The following is a 21710-nucleotide window of genomic DNA, read 5'->3' as shown; positions in this document are numbered from 1 at the left end:
TATCTGCTAGCTTTGTTCTTTTTCAAGATCGTTTTGGGTATCTAGAATTCATATTCCATATTAGGATAGATTTTTTTCTGAAAAATAAATATATAAATATATGATAGTTTCACCTAAAAAACAGGAAAAAATATGCTCTAGTAAGAAAGAAAGCAAAAAGAAATATTGAAATGCTATCTTTAAATCATCAAACGCTTGGTATCAGACAAATGAAACTGTTATGTGAGATTATCATTTTTAATTCTGGATAAATTGCTATAATACTAGATGTCAACTACTAAGCCAAGCATGGGAAGGAGGGATGGGGAGAGAATGGGGTGGGGATCGGGTGGGGGCTGACTGGGCGATGTGTGCATGTATGTCTACAAAAGTTTGTATCCCACGATGATGTATGAATACAGTGCACCAATAAAATAAAATTAAAAAAAAAAAAAAAAAAAAAAAAAAAAAAAAAATTAGCAGCCTGAAGCTGGGCGGGGTGGCACACGCTTGTAATCCCAGCATTTGGGAGGCTGAGACAGGAGGGTCGTGGTTTGTGGCCAGCCTCAGCTTAGTGAGGCCCTTTTCAACTCAGTGATACCCTGTTTCAAAATAAAGAACAAAAAAATAGGGCTTGGGGTATAGCTCAGAGGTAGAATGCCCCTGGGTTCCATCCCCAGTATCACAAAATAATTAATAATAATAATAATAATGATGATAATAATAATAATAATAATAATAATAAATTTAAAAAATAAAATAAAAAGTAAAAAGGCCTCAGCTATGGCTTAGAGGTAGAATGTCCTTGGTTCAATCTCCAGTGCCACAAATAAAAGAAGAGAAAGAAGAAAAGAAGGGAAAGGGGAGGGTATGTTTTACTTTGTAGGTTTGGCTTACATAAAATGGTCTGATAGCAAGGGTTGCTTGTAAAATGGGTGCTTTTTTATTTTGCCAGGAGTAGAAAACTTAACGTGATGAAGAGGGATACACAGGAACAAGACTTTGGTCTTTATCTGAGAACATAGGTAGCCACTGAAGGTTGTTTAAAGTAGAGCACTATAGCATGGTCAGACTTGCTTTCTATAATGAGTGGGGAAGACTGAGCACAGGAAGAGAATTTGGGTGGCAGTTGCTATTGTCCAGATAAAAGAAGATGGTAGTTTCAGACAGTGTTGGTGGAGATAAAGAGATTTGTCTTTTGCCTTTACTTTTGTTAAAAGAGAAACTTCTTAAGATAAGTCAGGAGGTAAGGGGGACACTGAACCCGTTCATGGTTTGGCTTTTTCATTTATCACAACACTGATGGTTTTTCCTATAGTCTGGTTTCTATACTATTTATTTAAACAAAAGGATAGATAAAAGGCTACATAGCCTAGATCTGCCCATTTTGTGCAGTCAGCTTTCTGCCTGTCCCCACTTCCAGCCAGCATTTAGTAATCCAGGATCCTAGTAAGGAGACTTGGCCAATAGGGGACCAAGAGCATCAGCCCTGGGCCCACCTAGAGAGCATGATGCCAGGCTTAATTTACTACAGAAAATCTTGTTATTAGCCCTTCATCTTGGATCTTACAACCTGAGAACACAATTATATTACCATGACAACAAAAAAAATCTGAATATTTAATAGAATTTATTGGAAATAATTTTGCCAGAAATGTACAGGTGTAAAACCTGATTAATTACACTAAATAGTATGGTTTATTACGTACAATTTGTGTTTACTTATATCACTGCTAATTTCGGGTAATTAAATTCAGTGTATAATTATTGAGGCTATGCAGTCCCCTAGCATGGTTTAGACAGTGATTTCTAGACCCTGGACTTAACTGACTAGTGATGTTTCTTATAAAATGAGGAGTCTAACTTAGAGTTGCCTCCTTTTTATTTTATCAAGTAAGATCCTAAAATTAAATCAAGCATTTTTATGTCTATTCTTGCCATCCAGTCAAAAACATAAATAATTGTTAATACCAAAGAGTAGGAATTACCAAGAAAACTCTGTTTTCTTCACTACTTAAAAAATCAGGCTTGGCGTGATGGCGCACACTTGTAATCCCTGCGCTTGGGAGGTGGAGACAGGAGGATTGCGCAGGTTCAAAGCCAGCCATGCTGGCTTAAGAGACCCTTTTTCCAAATAAAAAAGTATAAAAATAGGTCTGGGAGTATAGCCCAAAAGTAAAAGGGTTTCCAGGAACCCCAGTACCACCAAAAAAAAAAAATCAAATTTCTTTAGGCATAGTTTGCACATGATAAATGACACCATCCTAAATGAGAGAAGAAAATAAGAAGGGCAGAATCTTAGATTATAGAACAGCCATTACAATGAATCATTAGGTTTATGAAAAACTCATTACCTTCGCATTGCTCTTTTTACAGTGGATTGGTGAAAATGTCCTCGGGCTGGTCCGCAGGCAGAATTTAGGAGCTGCCATTCTAGAAGCGGCTGAAAAGGGGGAACTCTTCTTAATGCAGAGGAAATGTAGAACTAGCCAGAGAGACTCTTTGCCAGAGACCAAGGAGCGGAGGAGAGGTCACCAGTTGAGGCAGAGCTGTGGCTGTGGGATGTGGGGAGGTGTTCTTTACTATTCATTCATTACCTTCTACCAATCCACTTCTTGTTTGTTTAAATGTCTAGCCTATCAGCTTATCACTGTGGTGATAGCAGCAGCAGGAGGTGGGCTTCTACTTATCCTGGGCATCGCACTGATTGTTACCTGCTGCAGGTAAGTGATAGGAGTTTACATTCTAATCCTGTTTCTTCACCTGTGCAAAAGGGCCAATTTCTTTGTAAGGATCCGTTTATACTCTAAAGGAATACTTTTAGCTGGTGTGGTGGCACACGCTTGTAATCCCAGTACTTAGGAGGCAGAGACAGAAAGATTGCAGATTCACAGCCAATCTCAGCTACTTAATGAGGCCCTCCACAACTTAGTGAGACCTTGTTTCAAAATAGGGAATAAAAAAATAGGGCTGGGGTGTAGCTTGGAGATAGAATGCCCCTGGGTTCAATCCCCAGTACCGCAAAACAAACAAACAAAAAAAAACTTGTGATGGTTTATAATGTTAAATCATAAAGTGTGACCAAACATTAAAAAGGAAAAAGGGAAATTTGTGATAATTGGTACCTGAGGGAAAAGAAAGAGAATAAATGCAATTTTATTCTCTTTATTAAAAAAGAAAATCAAGAGCACAGTCAACAGAAGACAAAAAGAGAAACTGAACTTAATCAAAATTGAAAACTTTTTTTTCCAGAGGACACTAACAAGAAAGTGAAGATATAGCTTACAGAATGAGGAAAAATATCTATATATTTTTTATCTCATAGGGAATTGTATCTAGAATACTTAAAAAACTCTTACCAGTTAATGTTTTTTGTTTGTTTATTTGTTTGTTTGTTTTTTGTGGTACTGGGGTTCCTGGAAACCCTTCTACCTCCGGGCTACACTCCCAGACCTATTTTATATTTTTTATTTGGAAACAGGGTCTCTTAAGCCAGTGAGGCTGGCTCCAAACCTACGTGGTCCTCCTGTCTCCACCTTCCAAGCACGGGGATTACAAGCATGCGCCACCACACCTGACCTAGTTAATGATTTTTTTTTAAACAACCTAAGTAAAAAATGGACAAGCTGGGTGTGGTGGCGCTTGCTTGTAATCCCAGCATTTGTGAGGCTGAGACAGGAAGATCGCAGTTTGCATCCAGCCTCAGCTACTTACTGAGGCCCTCTGCAACTCAATGAGACCCAGTTTCAAAATAAAGAATAAAAAATAGGGCAGGGGGTGTAGCTCAGAGGTTGAATGCCCCTGGGTTCCATCCCCAGACCTAAAAAAAAAAAAAAAAAATGGACAAAGGGCTTGAAAAATATTTCTCCAGAGATATTTGAATGCATGAATTGGCCATTGAAAATGGAATTCAGGAGGAAGGCAAACTACCAATTAGGTTGTCGAAAGCTGGTGTTTTATTTAGCCCAATAACTGATAACCAACACCGTCCAGGGTATCAGCAGGCCGAGGGGGAAGAGACCAATGGGCCGCACGTCTGGAGAGTTTCGTATAGTCCTAATCGGCGTCGGGGTGGAAGTGCCCGTGTTTTAAATGGGGGAAGGGGTTGGAGGGGGCTAAGTGTGGGAACGCCAATTCTCTCGGGACATCTGGAGCCTCACGATGCCTGGGGTCTCACAGCACCTAGATTCTCATGGTATCTCCGCGTCTAGCTTCCAGGGTTCCGCCTCCTGTCCCCATGCAGAGTCATGTAGGGGGAGGGGGACCCGACTTATCATCCAGGCCTTTTGGTGATAATGGGCGGATAATGAGTCCAAACTACTTCCTGCTGTGAGGGGACATCGTAGGCCGGGAGAGGTCGAGTCCTTCAGAAGTAGGCAGGTGGGAGTATGGCTGCAGCGGGAGTCGGAGATTACCCTGGATAGCTTCGTAATGCACGTTCAAATAGACTTTAACAGACAAGGAGCTATTAAAAGAAAAGGCAAATCGTGAGAGTGGATCCCGGGAAAGGCAGGAGCCCATCAACTATTGTCCCTTGCCCAGAAGGAAAGGAGCCCAGTAGCTGCTGGCCCTTGGAGCCATTCCAGATATGAGGTAGATTGTCACTAGATTTATTAATATAATAGCAGCAATTTTCCTGAGAAAGAGACATACACCACCCTTTTTAGCAGTTTTCTTCATTAGACCAGAATCATTAATGTAATAGCAGCATTTTCCCTGAGAGAGACACACGCCACTCTTTTCAGCAGTGAGTGGGTTTGGGTCAGTCTGGTCAAATGGAAAACATACTATTGGGTCAGGAGTATCAGTAACGGATTTTAAAGTTTAATACTTATGGCTGTCTGGCATTCGGAGAGCGAGAGCACTGTACTATGTAAACAAGCGGACCTGCTGAAATAAAAGCATTAAAGATAATTATGCAAAAAACAGAGCTTAGTGGGCTCCAACACTGTACAAGAGAATTTTTCATGAGGCTGTTGTAACGGACCCTTTTTAGCTGGGTAAGATAATGCCAGCTGGGGTCCCCCAGCAGTTTGGCTGCAGTAAGTAAGTGTGGTGAGGATCACTGTGGAAGGCCCAGTCCACCGTGGTTAGAGATGGTTTGGTTGGAGCTACTTGAGGAGGACTTGATCCCCTGGCTTAAGGGCCTACCTGCTGGGTGTGGAGCTGCTTCTTCAGTCCCAGGTTGGGGAAAATATCGGTCAGCATGTACCCTAAGGAAGTGCCTGAGAAAAGAAAAATAAGGGAGATAGGAAACCAAAGGAGGGGGGTCCGAAGGGAGAGCGTGATTAAGCAAAAAAGGGTGACTATACAGCAATTCAAAGGGGCTTATGAAAGAGGAGCTTCGAGGGGTGGCCCTCACATGGGCCAGAGCCAGTGGTAGGAGTTCAGGCCACAATACCCACAGTTCCAGAGAGAGTTTTAGTAGATATTTTTTAAGAATCCCATTCATTTTCTCTACCTTTCCTGATAACTGTGGTCAATATGGGATGTGGAGTTTCCAAGAAATGCCAAGGGCCTGAGCCACCTGTTAAGTAACCTTAGAAATAAAAGCTGGTCCATTATCAGACTGTAAGGAATTAGGGAGTCCAAACAGAGGAATGATATCTGAGCATAAAACATTGGCCACCATGCCGACTATGGTAAAAAGATATTTTAATTTTTTGTAAGACAGCATATGGGTGAAGTCAATTTGCCAGTCTTGTCCTGGCAAGTGTCCTCTCATTTAATGGGTAGGAAAGGAGGGTTGAAGGCCTCCTTGGGGAGAAACAGCAGTGCAAGTAGAACAGGAGGCACTGACTTTACTAATCAGCTGTTGCAGGAGAGGAGAATAAAACAAGGGGTTTAGGAAATGCTTAAGCGCCGTAGGTCCTACGTGTAGGGAATTATGTATTAAGCTAATGACCTCTTCAGTCTGAGCCTCTGGCAGAACAATTTTGTCCTGTAAAAGAGGGCCTGTAGTGCGTGATGGGTGAACTTGCTGTCAATACCCTGTACTGAGATCGGAAAAGGAAAACTAGGACCTAAAAAGGATGGAAGGACTCAGCAGGCAACCAAAAAGGAGATTGGCTTACCTGCTACCTTGAGAATCACCCCTGGGCTTGTAAGGAAAATCGAAGTTGGGGAACCTGGGAGCTGTCGGGCCAAGTAGGGCCAGCAGTCTGGAAGGCTGGTTCCCCTGTGTTGAGGCACCTGGGGCTCACCGCTTTTCCAAGGGCACTGTTCCAATGGCTCTCCTGGCCGCACACCAGGCATGGTCTAATTGGTGAGCATGGCCTTGCCATACTTGAGACAGACTCCTGGAGGTAGTTGTCATTGCTGTCTTCCACCCCTAGGTGGCGCTCCAGAGGGCTGAGCGGCCACCGCCAGCCACAGGGCAGCTACCAGAACTTGAGCCTGCAAATCTGCCTTCAGGTGAAGTCAGAGCATACACTCCATCTCCACCTGTTCCTCTCTGGAATTAAAAACTTGAAATGCCATGTTCACCAAATCACAGATAGGGATTTGAGGACCATCCTCAGCCTTTTCTTAATTTTTTTCCTAATATCAGGGGCTGATTGCCCAATAAAATGAGTTGCCAGTACCACATATCCTACCTCAGTAGATGTATTTAAGCGGGTATAGAGGTAAAGGCCTCCTGTGGCTGATTAAGAAACACAGCTGGAGCTGGGCGTGGTGGCGCACGCTTGTAATCCCAGCATTTGGGAGGCTGAGACCAGAGGATTGCGGTTCGTGGCAGCCTCAGCTACTTAGGCCCTTTGCAACTCAGTGAGACCTGGTTTCAAAATAAAAAATAGGGCAGGGGGGTGTAGCTCGGAGGTCAAATGTCCCTAGGTTCCACCCCCAGACCCGCAAAACACACACACACACACACACACACACACACACACACAGCTGGGTTTTCATCTGGACCCTGGGTTTATCATAATTAGCCACTTTATGGGAAGCATCCTGCATGCCATCAAGAAGGCATAATATCATATGGTCTCTCTTTTTTATATTCTTACCCCTACCATTAGGGTCTGGCTAATAATCCCAGTGGGGATCCTCAGAAGGAACTGCAGCTGCTCCTGTAGGGAGCACTTGGTTGGTTAAATGAGCCTGGTCAGACTGTTCCCAGGCAGCCTTTACAATACGATCACATTAAGGCAGAAGTTAAAATAACATGAGGATCCCACCATGTGAGATCATACGCTTGCACAATGTAAGGGAGGACGGCATGGGGAGAAAGGAGCAAGTTAGAGTGGGAGGCTGTCCTGGGATAGAATGATGGCTGGTGTGGTGAGGAGAGAGCCTGTGAATCAGGGTTCTCAGAAAAGTGTCTGTAACCCAGCCAGGTCAGACTCCGGCATCCACATGTTGTCACAAAATGGCAACCGTGCCTGTGACTCAGCAAAATTACAGGCTGGCGTGGGCAACCGCAAGTTAGCCTGTAACCCAGAAAGACCACCAGGTGGCATCTGTATGTTGCCATGTGGTGACCAAGATGGCGACTGCAACTGGCAGGAATCCCCAGCCAGCATGACTTGAGGGCAGTAGAGCAGGGTGGGGTGGGAAGGGAAGGTCGGGAACACATACAAAAAAGTCTGTACGTAAAGGACTTCTGACCATTTACCAGACTGCTTACAAAAGTCTTGGGCCACTGCAACCCATTATCATATCAAGGCCAGACAGGCGCTCAGGACATAAGTCCTCTACTAGTTTGGAAGTTTGGCTTCCCATAATTGGTCCATGGGCAAGAACAAAGAATAGGAAACAGGTGTCCCCATTTTCCTGATTATTCGGAATGGGGGGTCATGTACGAGAGAGATGTTTCTACTCCCTTCTCAAAATTGGAGGATGATCTGGTCATCCTGGGGAGCTCCCAGTGGACCAGAGGTCATGGGTCCCCAAGTGCTTGGATTTTGGCCCAGTAGACTGGTTGGACCCAAGTCTAGAGGCAGAAAGCCAGAACCCACTGACCAAGGGAAGAGGAGGTAGCTTACCCTGTTTGAAAGAGCTCTGCAGTATGCAGGAGCACTGAGCTGGAACGGTGGTGGTGGGCGCGTGGCTGCCAGGCACACATGTCAGTCACCGAGCCCAGGCCCAGAGCCCAAGCAGTGGGCAGTGGTGCCGGCGGCGACCAGGCAGAAGTTCCTGCTATTCCTGCGCAGAGCCTGCAAGCGGCGGTCGCAGAGCCATTGCCGGTGGTGGCTGGGCAGGCTGAGGTTCCTGCTACGGCCGCAGGCAGAGGTTCTGATGGCTAGAATGGAGCCTGCACACCTGTAAGCTGAGTGCTGGTGCGGGAACTCACAGTCGAGCAGCTAGCAGGTTGGAGAGTTTGGGGCTCAAAAAGAGAAAAAAAAAATCATCCAAACGTCCCGGGTTTTGGTACCAAATTAATGAATGAATGGGCCGTTGAAAATGGAGTTTGGGAGGGAGGCAAACCACCTGTTAAGTTATCGAAAGCTGCTGCTTTATTTAGCCCATAACTGATAATCAACACCCTCTGAGGAATCAGCAGGCTGTGGGGGAAGGGACCAATGGGCCACATATCTGGAGAGTTGCACATAGTCCTGATTGGCTGGCTGGGTCAGCCATGTCAGGGTGGAAGTACCTGGGTTTTAAGCAGGGGAGGGGGTGGCTTGGGGGGGTAAGCATTGGAACAAATCTCTTGTGATATCTGGAGCCTCAAAATGCCTGAGACCTGCCTCCTGATGCCTGGGATCTCACGGCACCTGGATTCTCGTGATGTCTTTGCTTCTAGTTTCCAGGGTTCTGTCTCCTGTCCCCGCCGTAGGGTCACATGGGGGGAGGGGGACCCAGCCTATCAATATTCAAATGACCAAGAAACACATGAAAGGATGTTCAGTGTCCTTAGTGATCAGGAAAATGCAAATAAAAGCACCATAAGAACCACCATAAGGCACTCTCTAGGGTGGCTATTAAAACAATAACAACAAAAACAATAATAACAAATGTTGATGAGGATGTGGAAAAATCAGAACCCTTGTACCCAACTGGTGGGAATGTAAGATAGTACAGCCACTTTGAAAAGAGCCTGGTAGTTAAATACAGCATTTCCAGTCTCAGGCATACAGCCAAGAGAAATGAAAACATACCCACACAAAAACTTATACATAGATGTTCATAGCAACATTATTCATAATAATCAGAAGGTGAATACATCCCCAATGTCTGTCAACTAATGAATGGGTTTTAAAAATGTGATATAGCCATACACTGGAATAATTATTCTGCCATAAAAGGAATAATGCACTTATCTGGATGAACCTTGAAAATCTTATGCTAAGTGAAACAAACCACTCACAAAGGATTGCCTAGTTTGCAAGCCCATTTATGTGCGCTGTCTAAAACGGGCAAATCTAATAGAACAAAAAGGAGGCTAGTGGCTGCCTAGGTCTGGGGTGGGGTGGTAGTCTGGGAAGGAGAGGGAAAATTAGGAAGTAATTGCTCAGAGGTATGAGGTTTCTTTGGGGGGGCAATGAAACTATTCTGCAATAGATTGTGATGATGATCATACAACTCTGTGCTAAAAATCATTAAATAGATGAATTATGAACTATTTCCTAATAAAGCCGCATATATATAAGGGAGAAGCAGACAAAGAAAGATGGGGGTTACCGGAAAGATTTGAGCAGCAGAGAAGCTGCAGCAGCAGTGTGACATGAGGAGTAAACTTGGCTCAAGTCTTCCTGGAAGCCAGTGGTATTGGGCTTCTACTGAGAAAGGAGGGGATGAACCCCCTATCTGTTCAGATAAAGGAAAATTATGACCTTGATTTAGAGGATAGTAAATGGCAAGAGTTTGTCTGGTTATAACAGATGGAGGGAAACTACCAAAATAGCAAGTTATTTTCTCTACCATTGACAGGGCATTTTAGGATTTCTATACTTCCAGTAAGATCATAAAGAACAATTTGCCATAGCCAATTTGCCATAACTCAGGCCTTATCCTATAGCCTTTGCCTAACATTTACCAAATTGCCATCAAAGATAATTAGTACAAGTGGACATAAACTTCCGGGTATGAGACTAGAAACAGTTACTGAGAGGGACAAACCTGAGAGCTCTAGGCTGTATATGCCTCAGGTTTCCAATGGTTCTGCCCCACATGCTGTAGCCATCTTAGGAAGGAGCCTGTGACTTTGGATTACTGAGAACAAATGGTGGTTAGGAACAAGTAAGTCATTGTGTGAGACTGGATGCGCACCCACCAGGCAGTGGTAGTAGGTCTATGAACTTGCACAATTTGCCAACACCTAAGCCACATGCTGGAATTTGGTTTTATGACTCTGAATCATTTGCACCTTCCTCAGAAAATTTACTTACAGATAAATGAAGGAGAAGGAAGAAACTTCAGCTTATCTTAACCAAGCAAATAGAATTTTTTTTTTTAACTGGGGATTGAACCCAGGAACATTCTATCTCCAAGCTACACCCCCAATACCCCCCCCCCCTTTTTGCGGTACTGGGGATGAAACCCAGGGGTTTTCTACCTCTGGGCTATACTCCCAGACCTATTTGATATTTTATTTGGAAACAGGGTCTCACTAAGTTGCTGAGAGCCTCACTAAGTAGCTGAGGCTGGCTTCGAACCTGCGTGATCCTCCTGTCTCAGCCCCCCAAGCGCTGGGATTACAAGTGTGTGCCACCATGCCTGACTTTATTCTTTATTTTGAGACAGTGTCTCACTAAGTAGCTGAGGCTGGTTTGTGAACCTGTGATCCTCCTGTCTCAGCCTCCAAGTACTGGGATTACAAGTGTGTACCACCATGCCTGGTGCAAATGTAATTTAAAGTCTCTGGTCCTAGGCCCATTAGATAGGTGAAGAACAAATATTACAACATTTTCTAGTCAGTGAAACCCAACCCTAGGGTTTCTCTGACCTTCTGAAAAGAAAGTGTGGATAGTCTATAAATAGGAGGGCTTTTTAAATAAACAAGCCATGCTATTTTATAATCTGTGAAGTAGCTTCATGTAGTAAAAGGAACACTGGCTGTGAAGTCGAGAGGCCTGAATTGCAGTCCTGCCGGAGCCAGCCAGCAAAAGTACGGGTTCTGAAGAGAGGCATGAGGATGAAAGAATTTTTAATTCTAACATGGGGGTGCCATCAGCCTACTATCTCTACTGGCCAACCCCAGCTCCAGGGTCAATATTTCTACTGGTCGACGACTACTCCTGGGTCAGTATTCTCTATTGGGCCGGCCTACTGGCCAACAGTGGGTTCATTTTTCTAGAGGTATTTATAGAGTTTCAGGTCAATTAACAGCCCTGTGCTATCACCACCGGAATACAATAGAGACCAATCCAAAGCACATACATTACAGGTAGGTTAATCAGAACCCTCGTGCCATCACCACCTGATCTTCTCTCAGACCTTTTACTTTGAACTTTCCATAACCCCAAACCTTGTTGACTCTGGGCGAAGGACAATCAGCTGAGTCAGAAATATTCTTTTAGGGGAAAACCTTAATGGCTCCCCACACAGTCCCAACTTAGCTTATAGTGAAAGTGACCCAGAAGACAATTAGGTTTCTTTAATGAGCCCAAATTGCCCTCTCCCAGAGCTCCTGATTGAGTAGATGTGGGGCGACACGGACTCCTCCTGTGTGGGTTCTGATGCTTGGGCCAGTTGGGAACCTTGATCTCTTTTCTGGCTCCAGTATTCTGAACTCTTGATTCTTCTTTCCCTGGCTACCCGGGGACACAGTGAGCTCAGTCTCTCCATGGCAGCTATCTTCATCTTCCCATCCCCTGATAATCTGGCCCTTTGGAGTTGGAATATTTTTTTTGCATCCTTTTTGTATCTAATTTCATTTTTACTTATATGAGGCAAATACTAAAAATAATACAATTACATTGTTTGGTGGGCAGCTACACAGAACTACAGTGGTAGCTCTGTCTAATTTATGTTGTGAAATAATAATTGGTGTTTTCATATATGTGGTTTCTTTACAGAAGTTATTCATGAAACTTTTCAAATATCTTTTCACCCCACAGAAAGAGTAAAAATGACATAAGTAAACTCATCTTCAAAAGTGGAGATTTCCAAATGTCCCCATATGCTGAGTACCCCAAGAACCCCCGTTCCCAGGAATGGGGCCGAGAAGCCATTGAAATGCATGAAAACGGAAGCACCAAAAACCTTCTCCAGATGACGGACATGTATTACTCGGTGTGTGTTCCTGGGAGCCTCGGGAGCTGAGCTTATTCTTTGCATATTTTAGTTGAGTTGTGACTTTTTTGCATGCTATTGATCAGTTTTGGTATTGCAATGTTTTGGTATTGCGATAAGAAAGCTGTTTTTTTTTTTTTTTTTTTTTTTTTTTGGTGGTACTGGGGTTCCTGGAAGCCCTTCTACCTCCGGGCTACACTCCCAGACCTATTTTATTTTTTTATTTGGAAACAGGGTCTCTTAGCCAGCACGGCTGGCTTCGAACCTGCGCGATCCTCCTGTCTCTGTCTCCCAAACGCGAGGATTACAAGTGTGCGCCACCACGCCCGGCAAGGCTGTTCTTTTATAGCACATCATATTATGACGTTTTAGCAGTAACCCATGAACTTCCTTGTAGGAATGGAAACTGAAAGAAAAAAATTAGTAACAGCCCTTGGCTCTTTTATCTCTTGTCTGCATTCCTTTACCTTGCTTTGTATGGTTACATAGTTAAAACTGGGGGATGGAAAAGGACATAAAGATAAACATTCAAGGTGGGCATGGTGTGGTGCCACCTGTAATCCTAGTATTTCGGAGGCTGAGACAGTAGGATCACAGGTTTGAGACCATCCTCACCAATGGGGTAAGAACCTTAGCAAGACCCTGTTTCAAAATAAAGGGGGTAATGCCGGGTGTGGTGGCGCATGCTTGTAATCCCAGCATTCGGGAGGCTGAGACTGGAGGATTGCGGTTCGCGGACAGCCTCAGCTACTTAGTGAGGCCCTCTGCAACTCAGTGAGACCTGGTTTCAAAATAAAGAATAAAAAATATGGCAGGAAGTGCAGCTTGGAGGCCAAATGCCCCTGGGTTCCATCCTCAGACCCGCAAAAAATAATAAAAATAAAAAACAAAAGGGGTAAGAATGTGGCTCAGAGAATGCTCCTGGGTTCAATCTCCAGTACCAGAGAGAAAGAGAATATTTTATTGTCATCCTCAACAGTACTTTTCAGAGTTTTAGAAGATTATGAACTTAGCAGGTGTTAAACAGTTTTCTCTGTCAGCTCCAGACCTCATCATTTGGGAGGATAGAGGGATACATTGAGCGCCTGTTTCTTCTGTCCCACCTCAGATTTAACCCCGGTCTTATTCCTCTTCATTGCCCATTTCACTTCACATTACTCTAAGTCAGCCACAAAGTAAACACAAGTGGAGATATCTGAACCGAAAAACAAACAGATGTCAGATAACTTCTCTGCAGTCTGAGTTATAGCAATAAACTCAGAACCTTGCCCCATAGGGCTTAATAGCACTAGACAGTCCTGTTACAGGAACAATAACCCCTCTGGTTGCTATGGGAATTAACCAAGAGGATCAGACTTTGGATGGGAAGGGCAGGTTTGTCCAAGCTAAAGAGATATTTTCTTTATCTGGCCTTTTGAAAACCTTAAACCCAGAGGAAGAAGAAGGAGAAAGATAAATAAATGTAAGATACAAACTTCGCTCTAGTTAAAATGTTTTCATTGCTGTTTCTGCAGAGGGCTTTTTTTCTGTCAGGAAAAAAAGTCCTTTTTCTTTCCTAACTGCAGTCATAATCATGTAAATATTTTACTCAAGCGTGCCCACATACACAAATCCTTTGTTAGGGACTCCTTGGCCCAGCTTGGTGTGATAACTAGCAGCAAACAGGCCTCGGCGTCATAGGACCCAGCTTCGCTGTGTGTTCCCATGACACTAGCTTAGGAGTCACCTCAGTTAGAGCTAGTTAAGAACGTAAATAAGTCTGATCTGCACTTCAGAACAGTGAGAGGTGCAGTCCACAGAGGCAAAGCTAAGCTTACAGCCTGTCACACCTGAGTAGACGAGCGGTCCCCGCAGTCTTGCTCAGAGGGCGCCCAGGGATTCCCACATCGGGCAGGCCTTTGTAGGATTCGAGCTTGCTTGCTTGCTTGCTTGCTTGCTTGCTTGCTTGCTTGCTTGCTTGCTTTCTTTCTTTCTTTCTTTCTTTCTTTCTTTCTCCTCCTCCTTTTTTGCAGTGCTGGGGTTTGAACCCAGAGGCATTCTACCTCTGAGACCCCCCCAGCTCTATTTTTTGTTCTTTTTTTTTTTGTTTGTGTGTGTGTGTGTGTGTGTGTGTGTGTGTGTGTGTGTGTAACTGGGGTTCCTGGAAACCCTTCTACTTCCGGGCTACACTCCCAGACCTATTTTATCCTTTTTTATTTGGAAACAGGGTCTCCTAAGATAGTACGGCTGGCTTCGAATCTGCGCGATCCTCCTATCCCTGTCTCCTAAGCGCGGGGATTACAAGCGTGCGCCACCACGTCCAGCCTTTGTTCTTTTATTTATGAAACGAGGTCTTACTATGTTGTGGAGGGCCTCACTAAGTAGCTGGGGCTGGCCTCAAACCTGCAATCCTCCTGTCCCAGCCTCCCTAGTACTGGGATTACAAGTGAGCACCACCATGCCCAGCAAGGATTTGAGTTGTTAATGTATTATTTCTGCCAAGAAAGTGTTTACCTCCAGGACTACCACAAAGACCTCTCACAGTACCTCTGTTGCTCCTGAGAGCTTTGGTGGAGGTCAGGTAGGGAGCGCATTACCATGGAACTACTGAGCATTGCCATTGGCTTCTGGGTTGAGGTCCTCACTCTGTTTCCACCACGGTGGCCACAGGCCTTACAAAGTCTGTGTCAATTGCCTTCTGTGCAGTGGCAGGAGGGACCATAGCCTTCGGTAACCACCAGGGAGGTCTCAAAGCCAGTTGTGCTCCACAAAGATAACTAAAAAATCAATATAATAATCATAGAGGATAAACTTAGGTCATTTCCTACATTGGTCTAAAATCGCTGGAATGACCTTAATCTTTTTATAATTCCCTTTTAAAATAGCAAATGTGAGCCGGGCGTGGTAGCGCACGCTTGTAATCCCCGCGCTTGGGAAGCAGAGACAGGAGGATCGTGCAGGTTCGAAGCCAGCCGCGCACGCTGGCTTAGGAAACCCTGTTTCCAAATAAAAATGTCAAAATAGGTCTGGGAGTGTAGCCCGGAGGTAGAAGGGCTTCCAGGAACCCAGTACCCCCCCCAAAAAAAAAATAGCAAATGTGTTCCAGGTTCCATAAAGAGAGAGGCCTGAGAGGGTCTAGACTTCTAGGTCAGACTTGCTCTGCTGTTCATACTGCCTCCATCTTAAGTTTATTAAAATGTAGAATTTTTTTTATACTCAAATTTAAACCCAAGAATACTCAACTGAGCTTTCTTCTTTTCTCTTTGCAACCAGCCCGCAAATGTAAGGAATCCTGAACTTGAACGCAATGGACTTTACCCGGCCTACACTGGATTGCCTGGGTCCCGGCACTCTTGCATCTTCCCTGGACAGTACAACCCGTCTTTCATTAGTGATGAGAGCAGGAGGAGAGACTACTTTTGAGTCCAGGAGAGAGCGTGCCTATGGCCCTGAGCCAGTAGCCCAGGGTCTCTGTGGTTCCGAGGACCGTACCTGGAGGGAGCGCCACACTGGTTGCTCCCAGGACTTGTCAGAGCCACACTTGAGTGTCAAGCGGAAAAGGGACAGGCGCTAGGGGCATGAGCACGTGGAAGGGGGTAGATGGATGTGGAACTGCAGTCCGCTCGTTCAGCACCTTTGTTACTGTGAACACGAACATGGGCCAGTACCAAGAGAGTCTCCTGGAGTGACCGTAGCATGGCGCTGGCACTGGGGCCACTAGTAGCCACAGCAGACCCCTACGTAGGATTGCAAGGATCCAGATTTCCCTGTTTGCACTTTAGTACACTGGGCAGGGAGGTTTCCTTTCGGATTTGTTTCAAGACTGCTCCAGAAAAAAGGCTTCCTTTCCCAAGGCGCTCCCACAGGCTGCTGGGATTCATTTGCAGCCAGGTGCTGGGTCTTTGTTGTCCTGCCCAGCGCCTACGAGCTGAACAAAACGTGGGAGGAACAGACCACTACAGCGATGATGCTGCCGCCGCGCGTACAGTGTTCAGTGTTTCTAGGTCGCCTTATTCTACACTTTCCAAGCCAACCCCCAAAATGTGGAACCGACATTTGTGAAAAGCAGCATACAGCTCCTATTTGTTTTCTAAGTCAAAGTGACATGCTTATTTAAGATGTTTTTTTCCCCCTTTGTAGTTAAATCTCACCTTTTTAAGCAAGTCTGGATCAGAGCAAACAACTTACATTTGGTTTAGTCAGCGCAGGTTTCCAGAGTCAGGGGTACCACCCCCAGAGGAGGTGCTGAAAATTGGAGGGATTGAATAAAAATAAGGGGTGGCTGGGAATCAATGAGTTAGAGGCACCAGCTGCCCCTAATGAGCCCAGCAGGCAGGATCGGGTGCTTTCGTCCCTGAGGACGTGTGGAGTCTGGGACTCTGACCACCCTCATGGAGGCCAGGGGAGGAGCAATGCAGTAGAAAAGGACACAGTGCAGATTGGTTCTGGGCTGGGATCTCACCACTAAAGGACGAGCAGCGAGATGCAGCCCACAGCTGAATGTGGAACAGTGGGCCAGACAGGCAGGTGCGTCTCCTGCACCGCCAGTGCTTTGGGAACGGAGGGATTCCTGAGGAAATAGAGTGAGCTAGGATGGAGCCACAGGTAAGTGGGATGCCCGCTGATCTCTATATCCCTACTCTTGTCCACAAACTCAGTGTAAACTTTCAACCAGAGTTACTATTCATTGAAGAAATAACTGGTTCTCTCACACCTAGGCATTCATATCTCTGCGTGGCTGTGTAGCAGCCTCTGGAAGTAGAGCTGTAGTTCAAGTCAGCATTAGACCTGAAGCCTGGCGGGTTAGGGAGCTGGGAGCTTGTCTTTGGGAAGGAAATTCCACACATCTTATTTATTGTGCCTAGGAGGTGAGCCCTACAGGAGAGGCTTGTCTCCTGCTCAGTGTCTTTAACTGCTTCCTGTGGGGTTATGTTTATCCATCTGTTTGGGTGAAGCGACAGGCACAGAGGTAAAGAATTGTCCCCAGCCTGAGGCGCAGAGCTGAGTTGCTTGCCATCTCTGGGAATGGTGCAGCTATTTGGACAGTTCTACCCTGAGTATGGTGGTTTCTTCAGGGTTCTCTGTTCTCAGAATGTGCGCAGCCCTTGCTCTAAGTGTGAGCTCCTTTGTCCCCTGGTCTCCATGATGCGCTGTGGCCTGCTATAGCAAGAACACTTGTCAGATGCAATGAATTTTAGTAGTTAAATTGCACTTGTCTGATGAGATAAGAACAAAAAGAATTCTGTTGTCAGTGGATGTTAACTTAAAATTTCAAAGCATCACCATCTTGAAACCTTGGATCTCGCATCTTTCTCTCTGTAGAACCAAAAGGCCCTTTGTTCCTTGCTGCCTTGCATCCAGCTGGAGCGCTCCGGCTCCTGCAGTCAGCCCACCTGGGCCAACAGACACAGGTGCCCGTGAGGCGGCCTTTCCTGTCTCCGGCCTCTGTGGCGACTCTCACCAGGAACACATTCCTGCTGCCTTGAGCTGGCACCTCAGCTGGCAAATAATTTCTCTATGAGGTCCAGAAGACTTAAGCCCCAGAAAATAAAGTGTTTTGTCCTAAGAGAATTCTTGGGAAGAATCCCAAAGTCAGGAAAAGTATGTCCTGTGAATTCCAAGACATCTGAATGAAAATTAGGTGTGTTCTGTTGTTTCTTTTTTACTGTGAAAAAAAGATGATTCTGAGCAAGGTTGAATTCACACAGTATCTATCATTTTTAGGAGGCACATGAGGGTAGGGAGAGCATTTTGAGGTTCTAGAAGGCACACAAGCGGCGCACTATTCCCCAGTGCATATGGCATGTCTGGTGAAGAAGGAGAGGCTGGGTTCACTCCTGCTTGGCGGCAGTTCCTCCAGAATTGGTGGGCAGAGAGGAAACAGCTGGCAGGGAGTCCGAAGATCATGCATGAGAGAACAGGTTGGGATGGATGCACCCCTGACAGGTGGGATCTCAGCTGGACTGCAGAGCTCAGTAATAGCCCCTACGTCTGGAATGTGTGATTCACACGCACAGCGATGTCATGGTCCTGCATTGGGAGGGACCCCGCTGTGGTGAGATAGTAGGAAGAGAAAAGCGACACTTAGCTGCCCTCGAGATGCTCCTGTAGGGAAGAAACGGGCCAGGTGGATTTGTGTGTCCTGCAGCATGCCAGAGCATATGACTTGGGGGGTGGCTTAAGCTGGGTTTTGCTTAAGCTGCAGAGGGTCTTATTTACATTTTCTTTTTCTCTCTGCTCCATGAGCTAGCCCATGCCACTGGGGCCTGTTTCTTTAGGAGGATAAATAACATCTCTCTTATTCTGCATGATGAGGCTCCGGGCAAAGATCATTGGCCACACAGCACCCTTCTTAGTTGGACATGAGCATGTGCATTTCTTGGACATAGAAACCTTCAGAGGATGCATGGGCTGCCTCATGGAGGCAGGACTCAAACTCCCCAGCTCATCCTGTTGATCTTTTCACTAGATCTGGTTGACACCTTCCTGGCAGATGCCTCACCATGCAGTGTGCTTTAAATGTCAAAGAGGACAAGAGAATGGGCCTAAAACTAATTTATTCAAAAAAGCACCTTAATATTATTAAGCAGAAACCAAATTAATGACATGACATGCAAAAAAGTACCGAATACTCTTGAAAATGTCCTTTCAGGTTAGTTTTTTTTTATATATGTATCTCTTAGATGCTTGTGGTTTCTCATTAAGAAAATAGTGGCTGGCCTATGCTCAGAAAGAAGCATATTGGTACGTGGCTTTGGCTATAGGAAGGGTAAGGCGATAGCTTTGGGTGGGCTTTTGACAAGCACAGCCAGACCTCATCCGTGTGAGAGCTGCCTGTCTCACTCCATAGTGAGGCCATGGCCCCATCCACTGGGAGCACATTTTTGTGAAATGTTGTTAGATTGGGTAGTTTAAGGCTGAAAGGAGAAGCAGCTAAGTGTTCAGAGCCAGAATTGCGGAATGGATGGTGCAGGCAAGCTGGCTGGTGGAGTTGAGGTCAGACTAAGGTGTGACTACAAAGTTGGTGAGGAGGTTACTCTCAAAGCTGGCCCATAGGAGAGCGCATCTTTGAAATATGAGGCCAGGTGGCTCCCCAAGAGTGGGGAAGGATGGATCTATTCAGAAAGTTCCAGGGCAGGAACATTGCCCCCTCATGGCTTTTCAGTGTCTCATTAAACCACTTTGCCCACTGGGGAAGTGCCCCGGGGCCCTTTAACTGTCAGTCTCTGACTGAAGAAATAGAGCTTTTCTGTGGAGTTGCCCGTGGCTAGGTTTAGCCAAACAGACCCCAAACCAGGGCTTTGACTCATAGTTCTAATAGAAACTTTGACTTTGGGGGACTAGAGCACTTTGGAGAGAGCAAGAATGCAAAGTTTGGCATTTCAGTATTTTGTATTTTATTTAAAACTTCCCTCAGTGGCAGATATTTTTTCTGTCTGAAAGCTTATGTGGGGATAGGGAGTGACATGTCTTTTTTTCTTCTTCTTCTTTTGTCATTTCTTTCTTTTTGACTGTCATTCTAAGGTTTTCATGTACATTTTTGGAAACATGGAGTTTTGTAGGTTTCACCTTTGGGTGTGTATTTTTTTCTTTTTCAAATCCCCTAAGAAGAAAACTGGGTAAAATAGTAGGCACAGAAATGTCAATTAATTTGTTGTACTAAAATATCTAACTAGTGTTCTACTCCATAACTGATATACACTTTAGTTTACAGAAAAGCCTGTGTAACCAAAGGGGACTCTTTAGTTCTAAAAGGAGATACCCTAAGCAGGGTGTGGTGGTGCACACTTATAATCCCAGTCCTTGGAAGGCTGAGACAGGAAGGTCACAGGTTCACACCAGCCTCAGTAACTCAGCGAGGCTCTCCACAACTTAGACCCTGTTTCAAAATAAAATATAAAATAGAGCTGGGGGTGTAGCCCAGAGCTAAAATGCCACTGAGTTCAATCCCCGATACCATAAAAAATAAAAAGAGACATTCTAGACTGCATCTCTCCCATGGCCATTTTCAAAGAGAATATTTAAAAGGAGTTGCTTATTAGATTCTGAACCCATAATTTTCTAATTATACAGTTAATACACTTCAGTGCAGAGTTCTTGGGTAGGAAGGATGGGACAGGGCTGGAACGGAGCCAGTTTGGGAAAATGATCCAACTCATTTATCTTTCTGTATTACCTAGCCCTACTCTAAAAAGAAATGATTGTTTAATCAGGAGTTGCTGTGAGTTTTGTTGATGTTTGTGTTGCTGGGTTTCTGGTTAATTGGAGTATGTAGCGGGAATGTAAAGTTTTTGAGTTTTCACATTGTCTTGGATTTCTCTGTAAACTTTTAAATTTTAGCCCCTGGTTGACTGTGTTAAACCCATTATGAGAATGTTATTTAAAGTTGTGTTATAATTTCAGGCTCTACTAATTATTCAGTACTGTAGCAGCAAAGTATTATTTGTAAGAATTTGATTATTTTTATACTTATATCCACCATAAGTCTGGCGTTCTAGTCAGTAAAATGATGCAATAAAATTAATATCATTTTTATTGTGTGTTTTTCTCCTCATCACACGCAAATCAGAAAGGAGCATAAGTTATTTTTCATGAGGGCATCATTTAAACAGTGGAAGTGCACAGTGAACCCTTGCGTGGCAAATGTGGGCAGCGAGTCATTTCTCTATCCTCAGGGCTCAGAAATAAGGAAATAGCACAGTTAGTGATGGGTGGACGGTGGGCAGATGAATTTAAGTGGTTAAAGGCCTAACTCTGGTGTTCACCTGCTTCTTTCTACTTACACTTCTGTCTGTAAATTGGAGGGCATAAATAACCAGTTGACACCCTGGAAATTTCCTCCTGAATGCCCTCACTACCACTCCATGCCAATTCCTCACGCCTTGAAGGAGAAGAGAAAGTAAATGTGTCTGTCCTTTAGTGAAGAGACTGTAGAACTTACAAGTACAGTGGCCAAGGAATATGGCTGCTGGCTACACACACGTTCGTTATTTACTTCCTCGGATACTTTGCATGGCAGGGACAGATGAGCCTCTGCTGCACTTCTTGGCAAAAAAGAATCTTTGCTCTAGTAAAGACCAATCATAGCAGCGTGGGCCATGATCCATGACAGACTTTGGGCGGATTAGATAAGGGCTGTGGCCCGGCAAACATTCCTGGATGGAGATGAGTGGCACTTTCTCTCTGGCCAGCTCCTCTCACCAGTTTTCCCAGCCCAGCAGTGAAAAGCCCCCACTGAGATCTTCACAGGAGCCCAGGGCTGACCCCTCCCTATTCCTGCTCGGCTCAGTCAGACCTAAACATCACATCACATCCAGACCTCCTCTCCACTGGTAATTTATTTTCTTCTTTAAGGTGCCAACATGATATTTTGATATATTGAAATGATTAGTAAAGCACATTGGCATATCTGTTATCTCACATTGTGTGTGTGTACGTGTGTATGTGTGTGTGTATGTGTGTGTGTGTAGAGCATCTAAAAATCTAAAATCTTTTTAACAATTTTATTGACTATAATACCAATGTTGTACTGCGCATTACATCTCTAAACATAGTCATCCTATGTAACTAAGTTT

General features: G+C 44.8%; 1 protein-coding gene across 1 annotated transcript in view; it reads left to right on the top strand.

The window, feature by feature from the left end:
• Positions 1-15558, top strand: part of HEG1 (heart development protein with EGF like domains 1) — a gene marked incomplete at both ends in the record, with an annotated part of 85971 nt that extends 70413 nt beyond the window's left edge. The window contains 3 exons of the mRNA XM_080696535.1: positions 2615-2702; positions 11982-12156; positions 15409-15558. Coding sequence (XP_080552661.1) covers positions 2615-2702; positions 11982-12156; positions 15409-15558 — 413 coding nt within the window. The remainder of the gene's footprint in view (positions 1-2614; positions 2703-11981; positions 12157-15408) is intronic.
• Positions 15559-21710: the final 6152 nt, after the last annotated feature.

Source organism: Muscardinus avellanarius (genome assembly GCF_963383645.1).
Source record: "Muscardinus avellanarius genome assembly, chromosome: 5".
Lineage (NCBI taxonomy): Eukaryota > Metazoa > Chordata > Mammalia > Rodentia > Gliridae > Muscardinus > Muscardinus avellanarius.
The sequence above is the reverse complement of the archived record's forward strand: the minus strand, read 5'-3'. Positions and strand labels throughout refer to the sequence as shown.